This window comes from Anarhichas minor, unplaced genomic scaffold (genome assembly GCF_050575085.1).
Source record: "Anarhichas minor isolate MPS153535 unplaced genomic scaffold, ASM5057508v1 ptg000041l, whole genome shotgun sequence".
Taxonomy (NCBI): Eukaryota; Metazoa; Chordata; class Actinopteri; order Perciformes; family Anarhichadidae; genus Anarhichas; species Anarhichas minor.
Genome location: NW_027466487.1, coordinates 3,513,272 through 3,535,069, shown reverse-complemented (window position 1 = coordinate 3,535,069; position 21,798 = coordinate 3,513,272). Strand labels below are relative to the sequence as shown.

Here is a 21,798-nt window from a genome sequence, read left to right as displayed (position 1 = left end):
CTCCATCATAATTACAATATTTTGATGATAATGACGAGAGTTTAAAGTTACATAGAATACAATTTGTGGCTAATCAAACATTTCTTATGTGGGGTTTTGCTTTGGGTCTTCGGACTTCACAACTTAAACATTTCCAAAATCCTGGCTACAGCTATTCTGTGGGGTAAAAGGTAATTATTTAAATGACTGTGGGGTCAGTATGTGTGGCAACATAAATTAAAATGTGTGACCTTTCAAAATGTGACACAAATACTGATGACAGCCAGACTATCAAATTTATGTGAACATGGTAATATTTCAAGCAGTGGCAATATATCAGAAAGTCCGATTCAGATCCCAGCCTCAGACCCAACATCACTGAATAACATGAATTATAATCGATGGATAAAGGTTATAGGACAGAGATGGGTGATTTGATTTACTTTTACATAATTTTTAAAACGTTTTTTATTGTTTGTCATTTACATTTAGCTGTTCACTGTTTATAGCATCAATCCTGTGGAAAGACACATAAAGTGTGATGTTTTTGTCTGTGTTGTGTTTGGGAGAAAGACGAAGAGAGAGAATTGGGGTTCCCCCCCCCCGGCTGCTCTGAGATCAGCCTTTGTGAGTGGGTCTATTGCATGTTTCCACTCCTCTTCGTTGGCACCTTTTACCTTTGACATTTAGGCCAACACCCCACACACTCTTCCCTCAGCGGATGCTCCTTGCAAAGAGGCCACAGTAAAACACACAGTCCCCTGCTACAGGGGATTTCCCCTGGTGTTATACACGTGTTGTGCATGTGTGTGTGCGTGTATTTGTGTCTGTCTGTCTGTCCACTTCCAGGGGACTCCCAGAGTGGCAGACTGAGGGGGAAGAACAAAACTGACAGTGAAAGTCTAAATAGCAAATCATCAAAAATGTTTTGGTTCATGTGTCTGCCTCTGTGTGTGTGTGTGTGTGTGTGTGTGTGCGTGTGTGGCTCAGGAGGACTCAGGTGCCATTCCTTTCAGTCTAATCCAGGAAGTTTGTCAGCAGGAGAGGAGGCCAGCAGGGAGCTCCGTTCACTTCTTACCTCCTGCATCTTACTGTTTTTGTGATCAGCACATCCTGATGGCTCAGTGGATATAAACCTTTTTCACAGCGGACATCTTGACTTGTCATAGCAGGAAAAGCACAGGTGTTACTAACATTAACGGTGGCTTTGTTCTATTCAGGTGTTCCAGTGAGCCGTGACAGTGAGCCAGCATGCACAACACCAGGAACCTGAAACGGAAGCAGCCAAATGGAATTCAGTCTTCATTGATTTTATTGTTTACACCTGTGCTTTTAATACTGTGACATGCCAAAATATCTTCTGTGAATAAGGCCTATTCAGATCACAACCTACTGTATGTTTGTGTAAACCTGCAGGTCTTTCTTCACATGAGCACATTTTGATATCATCAGTCTTAAAGGGGTCATTTTACATTTCTGAAAGGATTAGGATAAACTTTGCATTTGTGTGTGCATGTGCAAATGTATTTGTGTGTGTGTGTATGTTCTAATGGGACCTCTAATTAAGACTCTGGGGGTATCTGCTATCTGTCAGCACTGATCGATTGGCCACAAGACTGACAGCTCACTGTGTGTTTGTGTTCTGTGTGCTCACATGCAAGTTTGAGTGTGTGTTTCAAGCTTGAAGCAAAGCTCTCGGCTTCGTGGTTGTGTTTCTCTACTTGTCACTCAGAAATGTCGCCGTCGTAGAACTAGGATGTTCATTTGAACACATACAGCACACAAGTGCACACAACCACTCACACCACTGCAAAACTATAGTGAATGGTCTCTTTATGCTTGCTGAATAAAAACACAGAGATATCACAATTCCAGCCAGAAGCGACAGAAACACCAACACACGCAGAAAAACAATGTTTAAGTGTGTTTCCTGGTTGTTAATTAAAAGCATTTAGGACTTAATATTTTATGTTGTGTGGTGTCACATTATGGCTCTTAAAAGGAGCGAGTTCATCAGGGTGCACTCCACACTTGTACACTCACTCTGAACTTTACTCCCCCCCCCCCACACACAGTTAGAGGAGCTGTTCACAATTTCACTACCACAGTTACTATCAATCACCTGGCTATCTGAGAGACAAGTGTGTGTGTGTGTGTGTTAGTGCGTTAGTGCTCGTGCTGTTGCGCAGGAGGACGAGTGAGTGATGGCAGTGACAGTATAGATGGCATGTGCTGTGAAATGTCACCGTGGCGATCGATGGTGTTTAACGAGGCTGGAGGCTGATCTGGACCTCATGCTAACATGAAGCTGTCCTCGCTTCCCTCTTCCTCCCCCTTCTCACTCTTCTAATCCCCCTCTACTCTCCGTGAGAGCCCAAGGGTCCCTTGGGGGAGAGGCAAGGCCTTTTACCTGTCAGGAAGCTTTTGTGTCTTACCAGACAGACACACGTAGTCAGGATATAATCAGCTCAGTTTTGGCCTTTTGTTTACTTTTAAAAAGTCTTGAAACACTGTAATGTTTGGATTTTTTGGCATTTTGTGTGAAAGTCATGTAATTAAATAAAAATCAAAACACAGGACGCAGTCGGGCAGAATAATCAGAACTAGTTTATGATTTCAAAGTGCTGAACAGAAAATCCAGTGAACCAAAGAGAAAGAAAAAAATAATCAAACAGGAAACTCAAACCAAAGAGGGACATTGAAAAACAGCAACTTTTTTTCTTTTTTGTTTCTCTTCTTCAAAAAACAATGCACAACTCGTACCACAATATTTGAAAAAGCTAAAAACACTTCAAAATATTAGTTTTGTATATATATATATTTATATTTATATCTATATAATTTGCTTTTTTTCATATTTCAAACTGCCGCCGTGAGTGTGAGTGGGTGGTGGAGGCCCGGGGAGATCCCCATCGAGCCACAGTCTGAGACACAAATACAGGTCGAGCTGTTTTGACAGGCTATGGCAGCTCTTGACAGCTTATAACACACCATGCATATGATCCTGGCTTCTCTAAGCGTACACACAAAGACAGTATGCAACCATGTCCTCCACACTCTCACACGGCCTCCACAATAGAAACAAATAGAAAAAGAGCATGACTGCGGAATGTTTCATCCCTGGACATACAGCTATCTGTCGAGCACCCTCCTCTCCCCGACTCGCCGCCGTCCTCCAGGGGAGCAGGTAGGGTGTGTGTCTGTGCTTCTAGCCCTTGTCAGGGTGTAAGTGCTTCAAAAGCCAATTTTTTGTCCACGTTCATTCCTCCATACATCTACTTGACCTATGCTTTAAAAATGAGTTAATTTAAAAAAAACATACTAGAGCAAGTTCAAGTCTGGGTGACTCTGTCATCAATCGTTAGTGCACAGTATCTCCTCTGCTGTCTAAAGCCAGGCGTGGACTGTCTCTCTTTTGTTTAGCTGCTGATAGAACAAGACGAGTCTCTGTGTTAAAATAATTTAGAGTTTGAAATTAAACCGTTACTTCTCCACTTCTTCCTTTTGTGGTGAGATAGCACTTAAGAAATTGCACTTGGAATCAAGAGCCCAACTCAACAGCCACTTCCATGTGTTGATGAAATATCTGTGTCTGCTTTGTGATGTTTCTGAGTGTCTATGCTCACGCTGTCTGACCTCTGACATTTCAGTACATTTTCAGTATGAAAACGCCCCCTTCCTTCTTTCAGAAGGAGGATGTAGAACACACAGCGACTTGTGTTTCACTGGGACATCAAACACAGTGACACCACCCCTTCCCTCTCTACTCAAAAGAAATCCTCATATTGGATGAGTCAGGCCAAAACACAGATAAACAGTAATCATAAACCTTCTTTCTTTTTTGCTGGATGAGCTGCCACCCAGATGGCGAGAGGACAGTAAAATGTCTTTTTTCTGTTGTCCATCTCAGCCTCGTCATCCTCCCCCACATGAGAAAAACAGGAGGATCAAATAAAAAGTGGTAAAGCGTTTGAGTAATTGTCTTTTAAACTGGTGAAAAGCGTTCAGTTGGTTGTCCTGTTGAGTGAAAAGCATTTGATTGGCTCTCTGCTCTGCATCAGTCAGAGTGGAGTGAGAGTCTCTTTGAATGTGTGTGCGTGCTCCTTGAGGGGTGGGGGGGGGCCTGAACAGAACGTGACGTGGGTTATTTCTCTGTGTAGTCAGCCCGCCCATCAGTAGGGCAGAGTGTCCAGGAACCTGTCAATCAACGGAGGGGGCTGTACCAGGTCCTCCAGCTTCAGGTAGAAGATTCGTTGAAGGCCCTGGGTCCTCTGGGAACGGAGCTCTGCCCTTAAACCCAGGATACGACTCAGAGGGGGCGCAGCCTTGGATGAGGAGGAAGCAGGGCCGCAACCCAGGTGATCTCTGAGACAACAAATCACTTTATTCTGCAGCTCCTCAACCCGCTTCGAGTCCTTCAGACCTGGGACTTGCTCTGTGGATGCACAGACAGAGACATTAGGAAAATAACACATTAAACAGCAAAAATTGCATCCGTTAAAAAAAACAACACACATACATCAGAGCTCATTCAGCTGACAGAGCATTAGCTACATCTTCTTTTATATTGAATTCCACCTCATTAGCCGGTATAGCTAATGTTCTTAACAGGCCTTAACTTGTCTCACTCACTACAGATCAATACGCAGTCTAACCTAATAAGCCCCCTGTACACTGTGTACACACACACACACACACACACACACACACACACATATAGCCTATACAAACATTTGAACACACACAAACACACAAATTGTCCCTGCAATTTAAGACATTGACAGAAACAAAAGTGTTCAACAATTAGCTGATCATTCGGCCCTCTGAGCAGCCAAATTAAATTAGAAACACACACGCACGCACATACACTGCTGCCCATAGCAACTCCTGTGGCACCCGTACCAGGCTTAATGTGACACTAACTCATTCTGCAGAGAACAGGGTGTCCAGCCCCACACACAAACACACATATACAGGCACACACACACAAGCCAGTCTGCAGGGAGGCTGTCACTAAGACCAGTCTCACTTTGAGGTATCCATTATCTGAAGCTTATTTATTGTTTGTTTATGTGACTCTTTTGTTTGTTCTGTGTTTGCTGCCACAGAGTCACTCCAGCCCTCCTTTCACGGCAGCTTTCAGACCTCTCACACACTCTCGCTTCCCTCTCTTTCCCTATCCCTTCTTTCTCTATGTACTCCCGGGGAGGGATCGATGACTGCCTTTCTGCAGGGGCCACTCTGAAGCGGTCGATCGCCTGGTGGCTCTGGCGGCTCTGTCGTGGCAGTGCTCTGTGTGCTTTACCGAGGTGGCAGAGAGCCACTGAGAACAGCGCAGACGCCATTCCAGAGCTGTGCTCCACGGTGGGCTGGTCGATCAGGCACAGAGTTAAGTGCTCCCCCAGAGAGTGAGGATGGGGTTGGAGGGCTTAGACAGAGGAAGAGAAGGTGGAGGAAGAGGAGGAGGTGGCGGGGGCCGAGTGAGGTAAGGAAGATGAGCGTAGGGAGGAGTGGTGTTTTACCCATTACACACTTATATGGTGGCTGACTCTGATGTGAAAGTATAAAAAATGAAATGTGAACACTTAATTGCACAGGCCTCCTCTATCACCTTTGGCTACATTTGTAATTGACTATTATAATGTACTTTACCGATCACTACATTTTTGTCTCTTCTGTCGTGTGGTTGCAGAGAGAGCTTTGACTATCCCTCCATTTTTCACACATGGACACTGATTAGAGGGCCAGGTGTGAGGCAGGTGCAGCAGGTGCTCCAGGATATCGGGTTCTTGTTTCAGGCCGAGATGTGTGAGAACAAGCATGCACATGTGTGTCTTTGAGCGTATGTGTGACGTTAGTGGATGTATCCACCTGATCACTGTCACATTAAATCACCCACAGGCAAAGCTGTGGATAAAGGAAAGAAGGTGTGTGTGGATTTGTATCCATAAATTTACGCATGAGCAGCTTGCATGATTGACAATGTTTGTTTGTGGATAATGGAGAGGGGCAGCTGACTTGGAAAACAGGGTGCTTTTTTTTGTCAACCTCATTTATCTTTTTTATTTGACTTTCTTCTGATGGTGATTTTGAGATTTGAAAGTCACTGGCTTGTGTTTTTACCTGTGAGCAGTACGAGGGCAGCCAGGCAGGCGAAGGCGGAGGCATCCAGGTTTAGGCTCTGGAGGTGGGTGGAGAAGTCCCGGACGGAGTCCAGCCACTCTCCGAACCCACGAAGGCACTGGAACCTGTGCAGCACCAAGCCATTACAGAACACTAGTTTATCCTCCGACAGCATCGACCTGAGACACAGAGGGGAAAGGAGATGAAGAGATTTGGTTAGATCTCTCTTCCAATGAAACGCTGCATTTTCCCTCATGTATTGTAAATATGGCTTGAGATACTGGGGCAAGGAAACAATTACAATAAAAACAATGAGAAAACCAGGCAGTATGCGCACTTACACACAAACGGGATACACATCAAACACAGGCATGCAGCTGATTAAGGTTGTGTTTTCCAAATTATAGCATTTTAAAACATTCCTTCTGGCGGAGCGGGGTGAGTGGGTTAGGGCAGAGTGCTGCTCTATGTGTGTGTGTATTTGCAGATAGGTAAACTGCTTTGGCTTTAATGTGCCCGGGCTGTGGTGAGCAGTGGAAACACAAAGCCTTAATGAGGAAATGAAAAGGCTCCTTAGATGCATTTAGCAATCAGTTACTCACGACACACAACATCCCACTCCTTTACCATCGAGCAGAGAGGGAACGAGAACAAGCAGTGAATGGGGGAGGGCTATGACTAGTCTTTATCAGTGCCTAAATGAAGAGCGTGGCTCTCTTCAGAGAGCGAGAAAAGGTGTTTTGTTGGAAGATCTCAAGAAAATGGGACAAGGGCAGAAAGTGTGTGCTTGAAAAACAGCTGATAGATGAGAGAAGAGAAGAGTGAGCGACAGTGGGGATGGGGGGAGAAGAGGGGAAGCCTCAAATCACATCCCGCACATAAACATTGGTTTAGCAGTTATGAGAAGCGGACAAAATACCATTTATGTATAATTATCCTTACTGCAGTTTAAAAGAGGGACTCCACCCACCGTCAACAGAACACATGCACACAAATGCTCTCGAACATCACCAGTTGTGTCATTTTTACAGTCAAAAATATCGTTCCCATCCTATACACACAAAAGGTTCAGAACTAGCCGTCAGGGCCAAAATGGTCACCCATGACCTGGAGAGAGGGGAGGGGGAGGGGAGAAACAACTAAGCGTAAAGGGGAGAATTTGAATAAGAAGCAGGGAGGGGCGCAGGTGTTGGGAGAGATTGTAAGTGGCAGAATGGGAGATGCTCATCACCTGTTGCTGAGGGAAGAGACTGAATTTCTTGGCCTCTGATAACGTTTTTATGCTAATGGTCGTAGTCTTTTGACCCCTGGAACTTTGTTATGTCCCTTAAATTCCCCCTTAAATGGCTTCAATGTTTTATGCAAACTATAGAGTCTTAAAGTTATGGTGTATTCTCGATCTGCCCATTGTATTAGTGCACTTATATTAACCAAATTTCATTGGCTGCATCTTTTTTTTATGTAAACATATTAGACGTTTTTTTCATATATTTTATTTACAAATTTCCATCAAATGCAGCATTAAAAAATGTGCATATTTGGGATTTCTAAAAAAGGTTTTGTGTTTGTGAACACAGCTTTTTGACACTATGCATTTAAAATTATGAATTGAGGGATAAATGTCGGCAAGGTGGAATATATTTAATCTTTTACTACAAATTAATGTAAAACTGAAAAAACAACATGTTAGGTATCGTAAACATTGAATATGAGGCCAACTCACTCTAAATGTGTGTGAGTCTGAGCTGATACGGTTTGAATTGCCCCCTCTGGTACACTGAGCTACTACCAAGAGACAACATTATATTTGACCCATGTCTGACAGTAGCACATGAGCAAAACTACGCAGACAGGCTGGCAAACAAGCAGCCAGGCAGATGCACACAGACACACACACTCACACACACACACACACACACACACACACACACACACACACACACACACACACACTCGTACACACACAGCTGGATGTCTGCCATACATTCCACTCACTCCTGACTACACTGTCACCACGGTAATCAACCAATAACCACAGAAACTGTTTGGTAACGGGGCGCTTACGGCAATGCCGACCCAGAAAAGCGGAGCAAATTTACTCTACACACACAGAGCACACACACACACACACACACACACATACACAAACTCACAATCATACAGACATATGCTTGAGCAGAGGTCTGCAAGGCATCTGAGTTCAGCACAGGGTCAATGTAAGGCTGCGTCAACGATGAGATGGGAGCGTGGACCTCATCCTCTGCACTCGCGGAAGACAGATAACGTAAGACAGTGCTGTGCTTGTGTGTGTTTTCCTCTGTGCCGTGGGAGTTTGGCTGATGGGAAGATGAGCAGTGTGCGTGAGCATGTGTGCGTTTGATAGAGGCCCCTATGAGTCCACCATTTAGCATGAGTCAGAGTCGCAGCCTGATCTCCCTCCTGCTGGGATTGTGATGCCACCACCCATCCTCTACCCACCCTGCACCTGGACCTGCACCGGGAGGAGGAGAGAAAGTTGGGATTCTACATCATCAGTGTGCGTGAGTGTGTGTGAGTAAGTGTGCTTGAGTGTGTGACTGTGTTGGTTTTCTGCACTAGACGACAGCGCAGACAAAGGGATGAGCTTGTAGCCCAACCCCCGTCCTCCCCATAAATTTAACCAGCCACATGCCTTACGAGAACAGACCGGTAACCCGGGGCAATTCTGAGGCAAAGATGGGCAAGGGCAGTCATAATGGCACCACAGGTATCCACGAGCAAGACACACACATGCTCACACACACACACACACAACACTGGACGCATGAAGTAAATTAAGTCGATTCCCTTTTTTTTAAATTTCAGTCAGCTGAATTGAATATGTATGTCCTTCCATAACAGCCCTTTTCAGTTTCTCAGCTGACTAGCTTTTAGATGGAATTGATCCTGTCAATTCACAGTTCACAATGTTTGCACAGTTTTAGCCCGCAGAACACACACAGAGCTCTCTGTGCGTCAGATATCAGACGAGCGGAGCGGAACTCTGTGGGTGTAGCTGCTGTCATAGCTACAGACTCCATTCATAATTTGCTTCAAATGGCGATTACTCAGCTCCACTCCTCCTACTCTGGATGTGCACTGCAGCAGCAGCACAGTTACACGCTGTACTGTAATGGAAAAGGATATGGCTGATATAACTGCCTGTTGATCCTGGGCCAAAGGAAGTCAACTTTCTGATAAAGTCGTAGGTGTGTATTTTAAATCTTGTGGAAGAAGTTTGAGATGTGCACGTATGGATGGAGACTTGTGTACATGTTTAAAAAGTGAAAATAAATGTGCTAAAGTTGTCATCCATCGGCTTTTTGTTCTGGCACCAAACAAGCTGCATCTCCCCTTTCTCACCTGTGAGCCAATCGCAGGACAAACAGCTCCAGGAAGGCAGAGTCAATGAGCAGGTTTTGATCGTCACGCTGAAGCTCGGAGAACCCGGGCAGCCGTTCAGCCCAGCATCGTGTGGTCTCCATCGACATGGTGAGCAGCCTGTAGAAGAGCTGGATGTGCTCGGCATCTGAGGAGGAGGAGGGAGGGTCGGCAGCACTGAACTGGTGGATGGAGAGAGAGATAAACGACTGAATAAGCTCCTCAACAAGCCATATTTCTCACTGAACGCATTTTCTTTGACTAAAATGGAAAAAAAGGGGGTGTTGGGGTACCTGGCTGTAGTCGAGGTCACGGGGTGTGCAGTGAGAATAAGCCCTGAGCAGAGCGGAGAGCAAGCTGAGGGGTGGAGATGGAGGAGACACTTCTGTCTGCAGGGGGCTCTTTGGTTTGGAAGGCAGACGGCCTCGGCGCCCCTTCAAGCTATCAGTACGAACCACTGTGAACAAGATATGGAGAGTAGACAACAGGCAATAATGAAGAGGTTGTTCAGTTGAATCTGGTAATATTCACGCATGCATGCACAACAAGAACTTCTATTCTCCAACTGATAGGCTTGTCATCACTTTTTTATAGCGGTATAATTATGACTGAGGCTTTTCATCACAGTAGCTCTCCCAACCTTCCCACAATCCCTACACAGGAGGCCACTAGCCAGCAGATGGCAGTGGAGCTGTTCTACGGGCTGCACGTGTGTTAACGGGATAGAGAGGCTTGTGTGTGTGTGTGTGTGTGTAGGTTTGCTTGCATTAGTGAGAGCGTGTGTCTGTGTGTGAAACAGGTGAGAAATGAGGGCAGTATGACTGCCACACTTCACATCAGCAAAAACATCTCTGCTGTGCAGCAACAGTCAGCTATGTCAGATGTGATGACACAAATGTAGAGAAAGTGTGAGCGCCTTTGAGTCTCTTTCAAAGCTTTAAAATCATCTGGATTGAAGAGTTTAAAAAGTGATGGGCGCTAATTGGTACAATGTGAATTCTACTTTGTCCTTCCACCAGAAAGAGAAAAAGTTACTGTTCCATGGATGTGTGTGATGCTGCCACAAGCCATGCCATTACCGGCCTATTAAACCCTGATTGCTGAGACAAGCTTCATCATCATGGACTGGAGGTCAGATTTGTGTTGCACTATGGTGTGTGTGTGTGTGCTTGCCTGTTTAGAAAGTGGGTATCAGGTGTGTGGTCGCTTTGTTTATCTTACCTTCCTTCACCATGCCGACACTCAGACACTTCTGAAAGCGGCAATATTGGCAGCGGTTGCGTCTCCTCTTGTCCACAGGACAGTTCTTACTGGCCAGACACACATACTTGGCGTTTTTCTGCACGGTGCGCTGGAGAGAGAAGAAACAGACATTCCGATAATCAGCCTCCAAACACAATCATCCAACTAATATTTGATTTGTTTAATTCAATTTCGTTTTTTCCCCCTTCCCCATCAAAGGATGAAAGCATAATCTCGCAGGTCAGATTTTAATTACGCTCTGAAAGGCGGCTTTGACATCAGTATAATTAGATAAAATTAATTTCCCAACAAGCCTCGCCTGCAGGAGGGACGATTTTATTAGCGCTGGAGCTGACAATGGGGACAGAGCGCGTTGCGTGCCGAGGCGGGTCCCGCGAGACTGGGGGACAGCGGCCGAAAGAGCTGCGTGATCAGATTGCTTGTGAAGCTCGTGGGTCAGTTCATGGTACCTCCGGGGCCTCGCGCATCGCGCCTCTCTCAATGGGTCCCGCGGGAGCTGTTTTCTCCTCGGCTGGCTAGCGCGATTATTACTGACCTTATTAAAATGAAATCAGAAACGGGCCACGTGGGGGCCGGGTGAGCTCCCCGCGTGGATCAAAGACAATATTAACAGAGTGGCCTATACCTGTCCGCAGTGTGATGATAATGCAGGAGAAGTGTGCAGTTTGTAAATATATTATTCTTAATATGAGCAAACCACATAAATATATTCAGTGCTTGTGTAACTTTGTCCGGTGAGGTCTACTGGCATGCTGCCAATCTTTACAGACGTTTTTGGATTAAAACTCTCTCTGGGCAAGCCTCTGCCTGGGGTGCAAATCTGTTACAACGATACGATTACAACTACACCATAATTACTGTCATTTGCAAAGTGTTTATATTTATACTCTGCCATGCTGTGACTCCAGTAGTCCACTCAGACAAGACAGCACCAGAACAAACTCCAAATTAAGCAAACGGAACACGGAAAGTGTCGCAGCTTCCCCTCTTCTTTAACGCCTCTAAAACACATCAAAACAAATAAATCCAATTAGGAACCCCTCGCGCCACACATGCCCGCGCCCCCGGGAGACCAATAACACACCAATTATTCCATATGCTCCGGCGCGAGTGCGGAACTGGCGCGTAATGGGCGCCAGCGCCGGATGAGAGCCGTTGCCATGGCACCGCAGATCGCTCTGAATGAATCCCTCTCATCCCTTCAATGGTCAGTGACCCGTGCGCGCGGGGATAAGTTAGTTATGGTCATTAATGTGTTTGAGGGGAAATAGCATCCGTTTAGTGGGGGACCGAACTAAACATGAAGCTGCATGAGAGGCTGCTTGACATTTATTTACACCTTTACAACTCCGCACCGAGGCGAACACAGACTTTAAAGACATCGCCACAGCCTTTCGTGCTTGTCGTCCGACAGAAAAATCAAATCAACATGCTTGAGTTCAACCTTTTGTGTGATGTGATAACTTTGAGGTTTGGATTTTAAGGTTAAACATGATTCATACGTTTGCAATAAGAGCTTGTGTTTTTTTCTGCAGCGGTTCAGGTGAAAGTGGTGTAAACTGAGTTTACCCTGGTGGTTGGTTGAGTATAAGTTCTTCCCCTCAGTGACCTCAGGGCCACTGTATGTGTGTGTGTGTGTGTGTGTGTGTGTGTGTGTGTGTGTGTGTGTGTGTGTGTGTGTGTGTGTATGTGTGTGTGTGTGTGTTTGTGTGTGGTTGGAGCTCTTGTGACCTTGCTTTCTAATAAGCAGCGTGGGGCAAGACTGGCGTCTCAGAGCAGAGACACTACATATCAGAGCTAATACACTGTAACTAACTAGTCTCTGATAGTCAGATCAAATTATCTCAATATGGTTAGCAAATCTGTAGATCCTTCTTGTGCTCTGTACATTGCGTACCTATTTAGGCCATGTGTGTGTGTGTGTGTGTTTTGAAAGCGTGGCTTATATATTGTTCAATTCATCTCATCCTTCTTGTATTTACTCGTCGCTGAATTTCACTTTGAGGGCAAGAAATGACTAATTCAAAATTTGCTTGGTATCAGAAACTGAAATTTTAGGGTGGCAGTAATGTTTGCGTGGGCAAGGACTGAATTCAAGTGAAATTATGTTCAGTTAAATGTTGACAGTCAGAGTTGAGGAATGAGTTATATGCACTGAAAGCACATTCACAAACGCACACGCTTACAGAAGCTCACATGCTGTGGGTGTTATGGGGGCTGTACGGAGGCATGCAGAGGCAGATTCTTGACATGTAACATGTGCTAATAGCCTGAGCTTAAATTAAAAGCCTTTAGGGACTTCCTTCCCCCTTCTCCTCCCTCTGTCTCCTCTATTCCCTCCAATCCTCAGCTTCTTAATCAGAGGCAATCTCTCTCTCCGTCTGTAGAGGAAGTGAAAGGGTGGTTTGTAGTTAAATAATTATGTGTGGGTATCTCTGAGCTGATTCAATTGTATTCTTTATGGAAAAAAAATAGACTTAACTTTTAAAACCTGATTCTTAGTGCAAAGTAGTTCTCCTACACATATAAGTGACTGTGTATGTGTGTGGGTGTTTAACTGGTTGCATTTCCTGAATGAATTAAATGTTGAACTTATATCCATTTAAGTGATATAGTTTTGTGCATTTTAAAATCTTCTTCCACCACTGCCACCGCCCAACCTTTTTGTGACTTGCATGCTGTGCAAGCAGTGGAAAATCTAAATGATGTGCAATGAGCTGAGCTGATGTTTTGTTTGTGTTTTGACTGAAAAAAGCACAACTAAAGTAACTCACTATTTAGGACAGTATAGGTGCATACAACATGTCACTTTTTAATAGTATGTTTTGTGCGCAGCATAATGTTTGTATAATACTAACAGCTGAGATCTAGTTTTTAATTCAAAAAATAATTCTGAATAGGTTTAACTAATTAATGGAAACCAGTGAATGGACTACATTATTCTGTAAAAAATAAATAAAAAATACAGGAAAAAAAACCTATTTGTTTAAGAGCTAAAATGAATTCACAGTGAAAATGTGCCTCAAATTGCACTAATGACATAACAACAAATTACAGCAAGCCTCTACTATGGTTTAATGAGTAATAGCCATTCACGAATAATTAAATATAATCAGGAAAATATTTCCAGGGGACAATAAAACCATCAGGATAATGGAGGTAATGTGCCTGATAATATGAATATGAAAAAGAGCAGGTGTTCGAAAGGCATGTTTCTGTTGCTGCTGTTGCGTCCTGTATTCAGGGTGAAACAGACTGAAAAACATGTAGCCTACATACTTATATTGTATGAATATGCTGCTGTGTGGATATGTTGTGTGTGCATGGTTGGTTGCATCTGCATGTGTGTGTAAAGGAAACATAGTGAGGTTTGACAGGCTGCTGAGCGCTGCAGCAAGCAGACAGCCTGCGGCCTGCTGCCACCAGACGCTGCTTTCATTAATTACTAAATAAAAACAAATTGTGAAACTAATTGAAAAGAAGGATAATTCATTTCCACCTACCAGAGGCATTATTCAATTACCTCTGTGTTCACCCCCTCCTTCTTGCTGTATCTTGTCTCATGCAGCCAATACAATGCTAAACAAGTGTGCCAGAATATGTTAGAATTTAAAAACTGGGCAAAGAAATGACTTCAATGACTGACTGTGAGTTTGCTGTTATTTGAATGAGGTAGTGTTCCACATTCACGTGTCAGAGAAGTTTGTTAATATGTCACAAAAAAAAAAAAAGGTGATGTTTACCAATGAGTTGTGTGTATGAGCATGTGTGCGGTGACATAGGATATGAGACAGTGAGCTGAGAGGCGTTAGATTTGAATAATTTTAAACTGACTCATATTGTCCTCAGTAATATGTCAGTGAAATGTGGTCAATTTCGTGGCCACCGATTCACTACAAACACCCTGAAAGGAAACTTAGATTTAAAGGAGGATTCCTTTTCCACTTGAATCATAGCATGGAGGGCCATTTCCCCTGTTTGTATTCGTGTTTTTTATCATTCTGTGTTCTCACCTAACAAACGCACACAGACCATGCATACACACAAGTTGCCCACTTGGTTGCTGGGAGAGACGACCCCGGTGGGTGTGTTGAGCTTTCATTCTGACTCTAAAGACGATTTAGAGAGCGCAGAGACGAGTGCAGAGTGGGAGCGAGGCAGCCGCAGGAAACATGTTTCAAATCAAACAAGTCAGTCAGTTTACAGCTACTTCACAGGGTGATATTTTAAGGGGGAATGTTAGTTGTGAATGTGTGCTTCTGGCTGTGTGTCTGTCGGTGGGACTTAAGCCACAGAGGAACAGGAGGAGTGGGTACTTTTAAGAACAGTAAGAAGAACAGTAGTTACTTCATAAATGGACAGAGGCATCGTTGTAGTTTTAAGCTTTGATGAGGCAACACTCCTCATGACATATTTGCTTTGAGGGGTTTTTACCTTGAAGAAGCCCTTGCAGCCCTCACAAGTGCGTACGCCGTAGTGCTGGCAGGCTGCATTGTCCCCACACACCGCACAGCTGCCCTCTCCTTGGGGGCCACGCGGGGGAGGCGATGGCAGGCTGTCTCCTAGTAGGGGGCCACAGGGCCCAAGAGCCAGGGAGCGGAAGGCGAGGCTGCTACCCCCGGCCCCGCGGTGCAGCTGGTACATGGGCTGCTCCAGGGGTGGACAGTGAGGATGGGAGACAGAGGAGGAGGAGGAGGAGGAAGAGGAGGAGGTGCGAACCAATCCTCCACCCAGGCTCTCATAACCGCCGACGCTGCCGCCACTGTGGGGAGGCGAGTGCTGGTAGAAGTGCGGAAAGCGGGGCGACTTGAGGGGGCCCGACTCCAGGCTGGAGCCCAGAGAGTGGGGGTGCGAAGGAGGGGCCAGGGGGTGCTCCTCCCACAGGAAGGAGGTGCCAGGCTGGGGCGGCAGGGACGGGGTGGTGGGAGTGGACGGCGGAGACTGTTTAAAGTACATGGTGGAGGAGGACATGGCCTCCAGTGGTGGAGCAGTCGGATAGCTCTCCTCCTCCTTCTTGATGGGCCTGTGTGTGGGCATCTGGTAGAGGCAGGAGGACTTGGGCTCGTAGCTCCCCTCCACGAAGACATTGAAGCTGGGTAGGGAGGTGGTGGCGGCGGCAGAGATCTCACCACCACCGAGATCCAGCTTCGTGTAGTCGGGGGTCATGAGGTCAGAGCCGTAGCTGTCGCCCTGGTAACTGAAGGACTGGCCAGAGTAGGCTGAGCCTGGAGGGACGGGCCCGTACTGAGCCTGCACACAGGGCATGTCTGCTAGGGAGACAGAGGACACATGTAAGTTAGAGCTGCGTGGCACGTCAGACCACATGTATTCCAAGTTTTCAATCAAAGCATTTTATTGGTGTTAGTAAAGTACAGCTGTACTGCAACAAATAGTCAGTGAGGAAATTACATATTAGTTAACCACCGATGTAAACAGAAAAGCAAGACATCAAGAGGGAGCTTGCCCACAGAAGACAATACAGGAAGAGCCCTGCATCTATGAAGGCAGACACATGCAGGGATAGTGCTGAACAGGGTCAACAATTAAACAGTGCATGACTAAAAGTTTCTGCACAGCTTTATTGGAAAAGGCAGTTTTTTCAGCTCTTGAGGTGTCGGAGATTTCGCAATGTTATAAAACTTTTCTGAATGCACCTTTTAAGGAATATGAAAATCTTTCCATTTACTGCCATTTACTCAATTTCCTGCTTTAACACTTCTTGCACCTCCCTGAATATAGAAACATTTGCAGTACGCACACACCACCGCAGACACTGCCGACTCTCCCACAGTTAGTTCAGTAAGAGAAGTTGCAGTTCATCAGTGCGCAACTCTGAGAAAAAGCTGTCAAAGCAAAGATCCAATCCACTCCACAGAACGAAATGCTGAAGTATCTGCAACCAGGGTGTGTGTGTGTGCAGGATTTGTGTTGCACGTGTGTGTGGGTGGGTGTACTCTGGTTAGTCAGATGGCAAAGCAGATGAGATAACATTAAATAATAATGGAACCCCATGGTCGTGCTGGATGCTTGCTGCAGAACCCACACACAAATGCACACACACACACACACACACACACACACACACACACACACACACACACACACAGACTCAGATATTTCCTTTAACTGCAACAGACGCCAGTCGGTATGTCTTGAGTTTTTGGCTTGATTTAATTCCGTCACAGCAGCAGGCCACCACCTCATCATCTGTGTGTGTGTGTGTGTGTGTGTGGTGGACTATATGGTCTTGTCTTATCAAACCCCTTACGTAATACTCTCCACCAGTGTGTGTGTGTGTGTGTGCATGATGAGTGTGTGCGGGCTAATCAGTCATGTGTGTCAGCGCAGCCAGGGTTTTGTGGTGTTTGCTCGTCGCTCCTGAGCAGGGAACTGTCAACACAGCGCAGCTCTCATTGACGCCCAGCATGCGCGCGCTCTGCCGTAATCGCCCTCGTTCAACGCACGTCATGTTTGTCTAGTCAAATACGGGACACATCGGGTCCCGCTGTTGTTATAGCGCTCACAAATACCTCAATCCAGACCGACGCACTCAGGCTCGGTCAGGTAATCACAGCCCCCCCCCCCCCCCCCGTTGTACATAAAAAAGAGGTTTCAATCCTTTTTCAACAAAATAAACATCCTGTTTCTCAATTTTGATTGGCCAAATAACGTCTACTAATAGGCTAATAATAATACATGTTGAAAATAGCCTACAACTTTTAGTTTGCGGTCATATGTGCCTAGCCTATACCGTGCACGAATGTCAGTCATGTCGAAAGCAGACTGAGTGACACATTCATTTCAGCTGCTCTAACACAATTACGTCATTCCTGAGGGGCAGCCTGCGATTTGGCTGTGGGGTTTTGAAGAACAAAAGGATGACTCAAAATGTTAATTAAAGGAATAAGGGACACTCATCGATTTATTTATTATTTTATTAATTTATTTATTCTTTTTGTGGTTCTAACAAGGAGACAAAAGGTCAATAGAGAGCTGACCGCTTAGATTTGACCTGGTGCAGTAAAAAATATTATTACCCTGAAATTGATTTTAAAAGGATCCCAGCCTAAAACAACACTTTTCTTTGAATATCAAACTTCAACTGTAAATGATTTCTTCAAAATGAACTGTTAGGTATAGCAGATAAAACATCTGACAAACCTACACTTCGTTTAAATGAGGATATGAGTCAAGCTGTAAGCCTATACGTGTGCTTGACATCATGACGTTTGTTTTTCTTCTTCTACGAGTGACCAGCTCTTCAACCCACTCGGAAAAACACACATATGGGCGTCATGGGGGCTTTCTGGGCTATACCTAAAGTACTTTTGCAACTGATTAGAGGCATCAGAGGAAGGAATTTAACTGTGAGCGGAGGAGAGTACATGGTGAACTTTGTGGCTCTCTGTGTTGTGTCAGTAGGTCAAGCCTCAGATCCGTGTTGGGCTTTAGTGTGTGTGTGTGTGTGTGTGTGTGTGTGTGTGTGTGTGTGTGTGTGTGTGTGTGTGTGTGTGTGCATGTGTTCAAGACTTATAACACCTGTCAAATAGAGTATTTTATTAGCAGCTATATGCACACAACATTTTAAGAAGAAGTGAATGACAAAAAGAGGGAAGCTGAGAAATTTTGCAAAACAAATATATGCCAATATACAGGCCATATACTTGACAGATACTTCAAACTGTATTGACTGTGTTTGTCTATGTGTGTGTCAGGTGAGGAAAGATGCTTTTGATGACTTGTTTATTCATACACACATAAAGGCACACACACACACACACACACACACACACACACACACACACACACACACACACACACACACACACAAGCATGTTTTCATCAGTAATGATGTTCAAGATGTCAACATGAACCTGCATACGCTCATTCTACCAATAACATGTGCCCTTATCATAAGAAAAACCTGTAAAACCACTAGTGTTTGCAAACATCTCATCCTCTTTAGTGCTTTACATTTGGTGGTGTGCCTATCCTTCTCTCAGCAACACACACACGCACGCACACACACATGCTCACAAGCATGCACCCTCTCCTTCTTAACCAACAATACAAATAGAATTGTATCTGTGGAGCATCATCATTTTCATGCCACTGAAGCTAACTTGAAGGAAACCTTCTACACTCCAACACCACCCTCAGATTGTCTTTATTAGCCTATGCAAGCAGTGTGTGTGTGCGCGCACAAGCAAGAGGACAGACAACCCAAGCAGAGTCAGACACAGGTGGTGCAGCATTGAGGTGAAGGGAAACAGTCTCTAACCTCGAGGTGTGCATTTCAACTGGACAAACTGCAGCTGTTCCAATAACTGAGCGCGCTTGTTCATTGTCAGAATGCCATAGATCTAACAAATAAAAACATGAAGTTGCAGACATAAATACAAAGACAGTATTTTTTTGTCAGTGAATTATGAGATAAATTGGTTGAACTCAATTCAGTGGCCTCACACAATAAGTAAAGTGATTTTCATATATATATATATGCACACATAGGCCCACACAAAAGAACACTTACACCACCACTGACTATATGTTAAATATCTATCATGTTTTTTTTTTATCATGTTTTCAATTTATCCAGGACAGAAAGTACTATGTGGAGATTGAATATTCCTTTGACCAGGATAAAAATAACAAGCCTAAATAAAAAATGTATGTAACCGAAACAGTACAAAATAGTAATAAGAGGATCGTTGTCTATGACCAATGTGATTGTCCCCCAGATTTAGGTGTGCCTCTCAGATTTCTTTTTGTCTAATTATTGAAATGTAAGTTCAGTCCGCATTTGCCAGCCGACACACACAATCACTCACATACACAAGGGCACACGAGCAGACACTCTTGCGCACAACAAAAAGGTTCAGAATTGTTTTTGATTTGCTATTGAATTTTAAACACAGTATATACAGAAGTTAAAATGCAACCTATTACACACGTACACTCTGGTTTTACCTCTAAGTTGACAATAGACTTTTCGGGGTCTGCATTTTTTCATACAATAATACACTAAACATAACCAAACACCTATCACACCAATAGGTGCAAAACAACAGACGTAATCCACAACAGTCGCATTTACGCATCAACTGAGAAAATAGATTATGTGAAGAAAGAAAGAAAGAAAGAAAGAAAGAAAAAAGAAAGAAAGAGAAAGTAAAAGATTCGATGAAATTTAAAAGGAAGTGCTGGGGTCTTTACCTGGTGAAAGAGCTTCGCGCTGAATGGTGCTGACTGTCCGGGATTGAGGGATGGCGTGGCTGCAGCCGGGACAGGGCTTCTGGAGCGGGGAGGATTCGGCGGGCGTCGCAAAGGAAGTCTCCGATCGCCGTTGCTCCGAGCTCGGCTGGGCGCGCTCTTCCGAACCTGTGTCTGGAGGAGAGATGTCTGGGTCACCGGCAGTGATGTGGCGACACGCTGAATAAAAAGGTACGTACAGTCATCTCACTCAGTGATCATCATAAGGCAACAATATAAAATTGTATCACACTTAAATTCAGAATTAGACTAAACGATGTTAACTATTTTTCAGAAGCAAGCTTACTTCCTAAAGTTCATTTCTTAAAAAAGGTCGGACTTAAGATTCTTACCACCTCAAAACATTTAAAATCCAGAAAAGTATTTCTACTTTTTAGACAATAAGCTACAACTTGATGTTGCGCTTAAATAGAGGAAAACTATTTGCCAAAATGTAATCTAACAAATAAAGTGAGGAAATCGGATGAAAAGAAGCAGAAAGATGAAAGGGCATGCAAACTTCTGTGCCCATCAGAGCAAAATGCCAAATGCTAAATCATTGCAAAGTAAAAGGAAGATGTGCACATTAAAATGAAACATAGACCAACGTTGGCATTAAATATGACACAGGATCGGTGATACAAAGAGACTATACCACAACTGAGGACTTTTAGCTCATTTCAAGAATTACACATACGTGGGCGACAAGTTTCATTCTAACACTACGCTGTGCTCTATTATTATTATAACTCAAATTTTGCGCAACAAAAGACTTATTCAACCGGGCTAAAACTGTACACAACTTCTACAAATACAGACCTACAAAAGTGACCACTTTTATAAAAGCCGTCTTTGTCAGTGCCTCCAGGCAATCGATTTTCTTGTTTCTGATCACCACCGTATTCGCCTGCTCAGGGTTCATCCAGATGCAGAGAGAAATCGAGAAATGTAAGAGTCGGACCTGAAACCGAATCAGTGGACTCCTGTGCGCCGTGCGCCTTCAACTCCCTCTCTGCAGCAGGGCGCACCATGGCCGCCGGATTTCAAGGCACAGAGCGCCCCCTTTCTGTCACACACTCTTATAAAAACACGCTCTCTCTCTGCCAGACAAACAGACCCTCTGGGATATATGGTCAAGTCGAGAGACCACTCGATCTCCCAGTATGCATCTCAACCGACTCTCAGTGCTACAGGCACCTGCAGCCTGCTGCCATCTCTTATCTTTGTGTCAACAAATCAAACTCCTCCACTTGGTGTCGGATAACATCCACTTTTCCCCAAACTCTTATAGACCAATTATGTGAGGAAACGTTTGCATGACTATTCGTCAAATGTGTTTAAGTAAATAAAGAAGACAAACCAGAGTAAACAAACAAGTCAGTATAACACGTATTTGATTAGGGTTGAATTGGAACACACTCAATTCTGTGTGGAACTATGTGAGTGCAGAAAAAAAAACTTTAAGCCAATAAAGCTATTTGGTTATGGCAGTTTCAGAAATAAGATACTCCTTGATATACGTCAACATAGCCTCATTCTTTCATACACTTATGAAGTTGAGAGCGCAACTGTGCGTAAACGTGCTCTTATCACAGCTTTTGTGAAGGGTTAAGAAAGTGACAATAGAATGGCATGTTGACTTAAAAAAGGAAAAAGATAAAAACTAATTCTGCAAAGTGAGACATTCGGTCAGTTTTTTTTTTCTAAATGAGCAAACGGATCGCCTCTCGCTTTCTTCTCAGGCCGAGCCGGTCGGTAGGGCTCTGGCCCTGCGGGCACCGG

General features: G+C 44.5%; 1 protein-coding gene across 1 annotated transcript; it reads right to left on the bottom strand.

Moving 5' to 3' along the window:
• Nucleotides 1-2,566: 2,566 nt before the first annotated feature.
• Nucleotides 2,567-16,031, bottom strand: nr4a3 (nuclear receptor subfamily 4, group A, member 3). Its single transcript, XM_076109619.1, has 6 exons — nucleotides 15,199-16,031; nucleotides 10,723-10,852; nucleotides 9,795-9,958; nucleotides 9,484-9,683; nucleotides 6,103-6,281; nucleotides 2,567-4,414 (listed from the first exon to the last, which is right to left on the bottom strand). The coding sequence occupies exons 1-6, from the start codon at nucleotides 16,027-16,029 to the stop codon at nucleotides 4,152-4,154; spliced, it is 1,767 nt and encodes a 588-aa protein (XP_075965734.1). The 5' UTR covers nucleotides 16,030-16,031; the 3' UTR covers nucleotides 2,567-4,151.
• Between the last annotated feature and the right edge of the window lie 5,767 nt (nucleotides 16,032-21,798).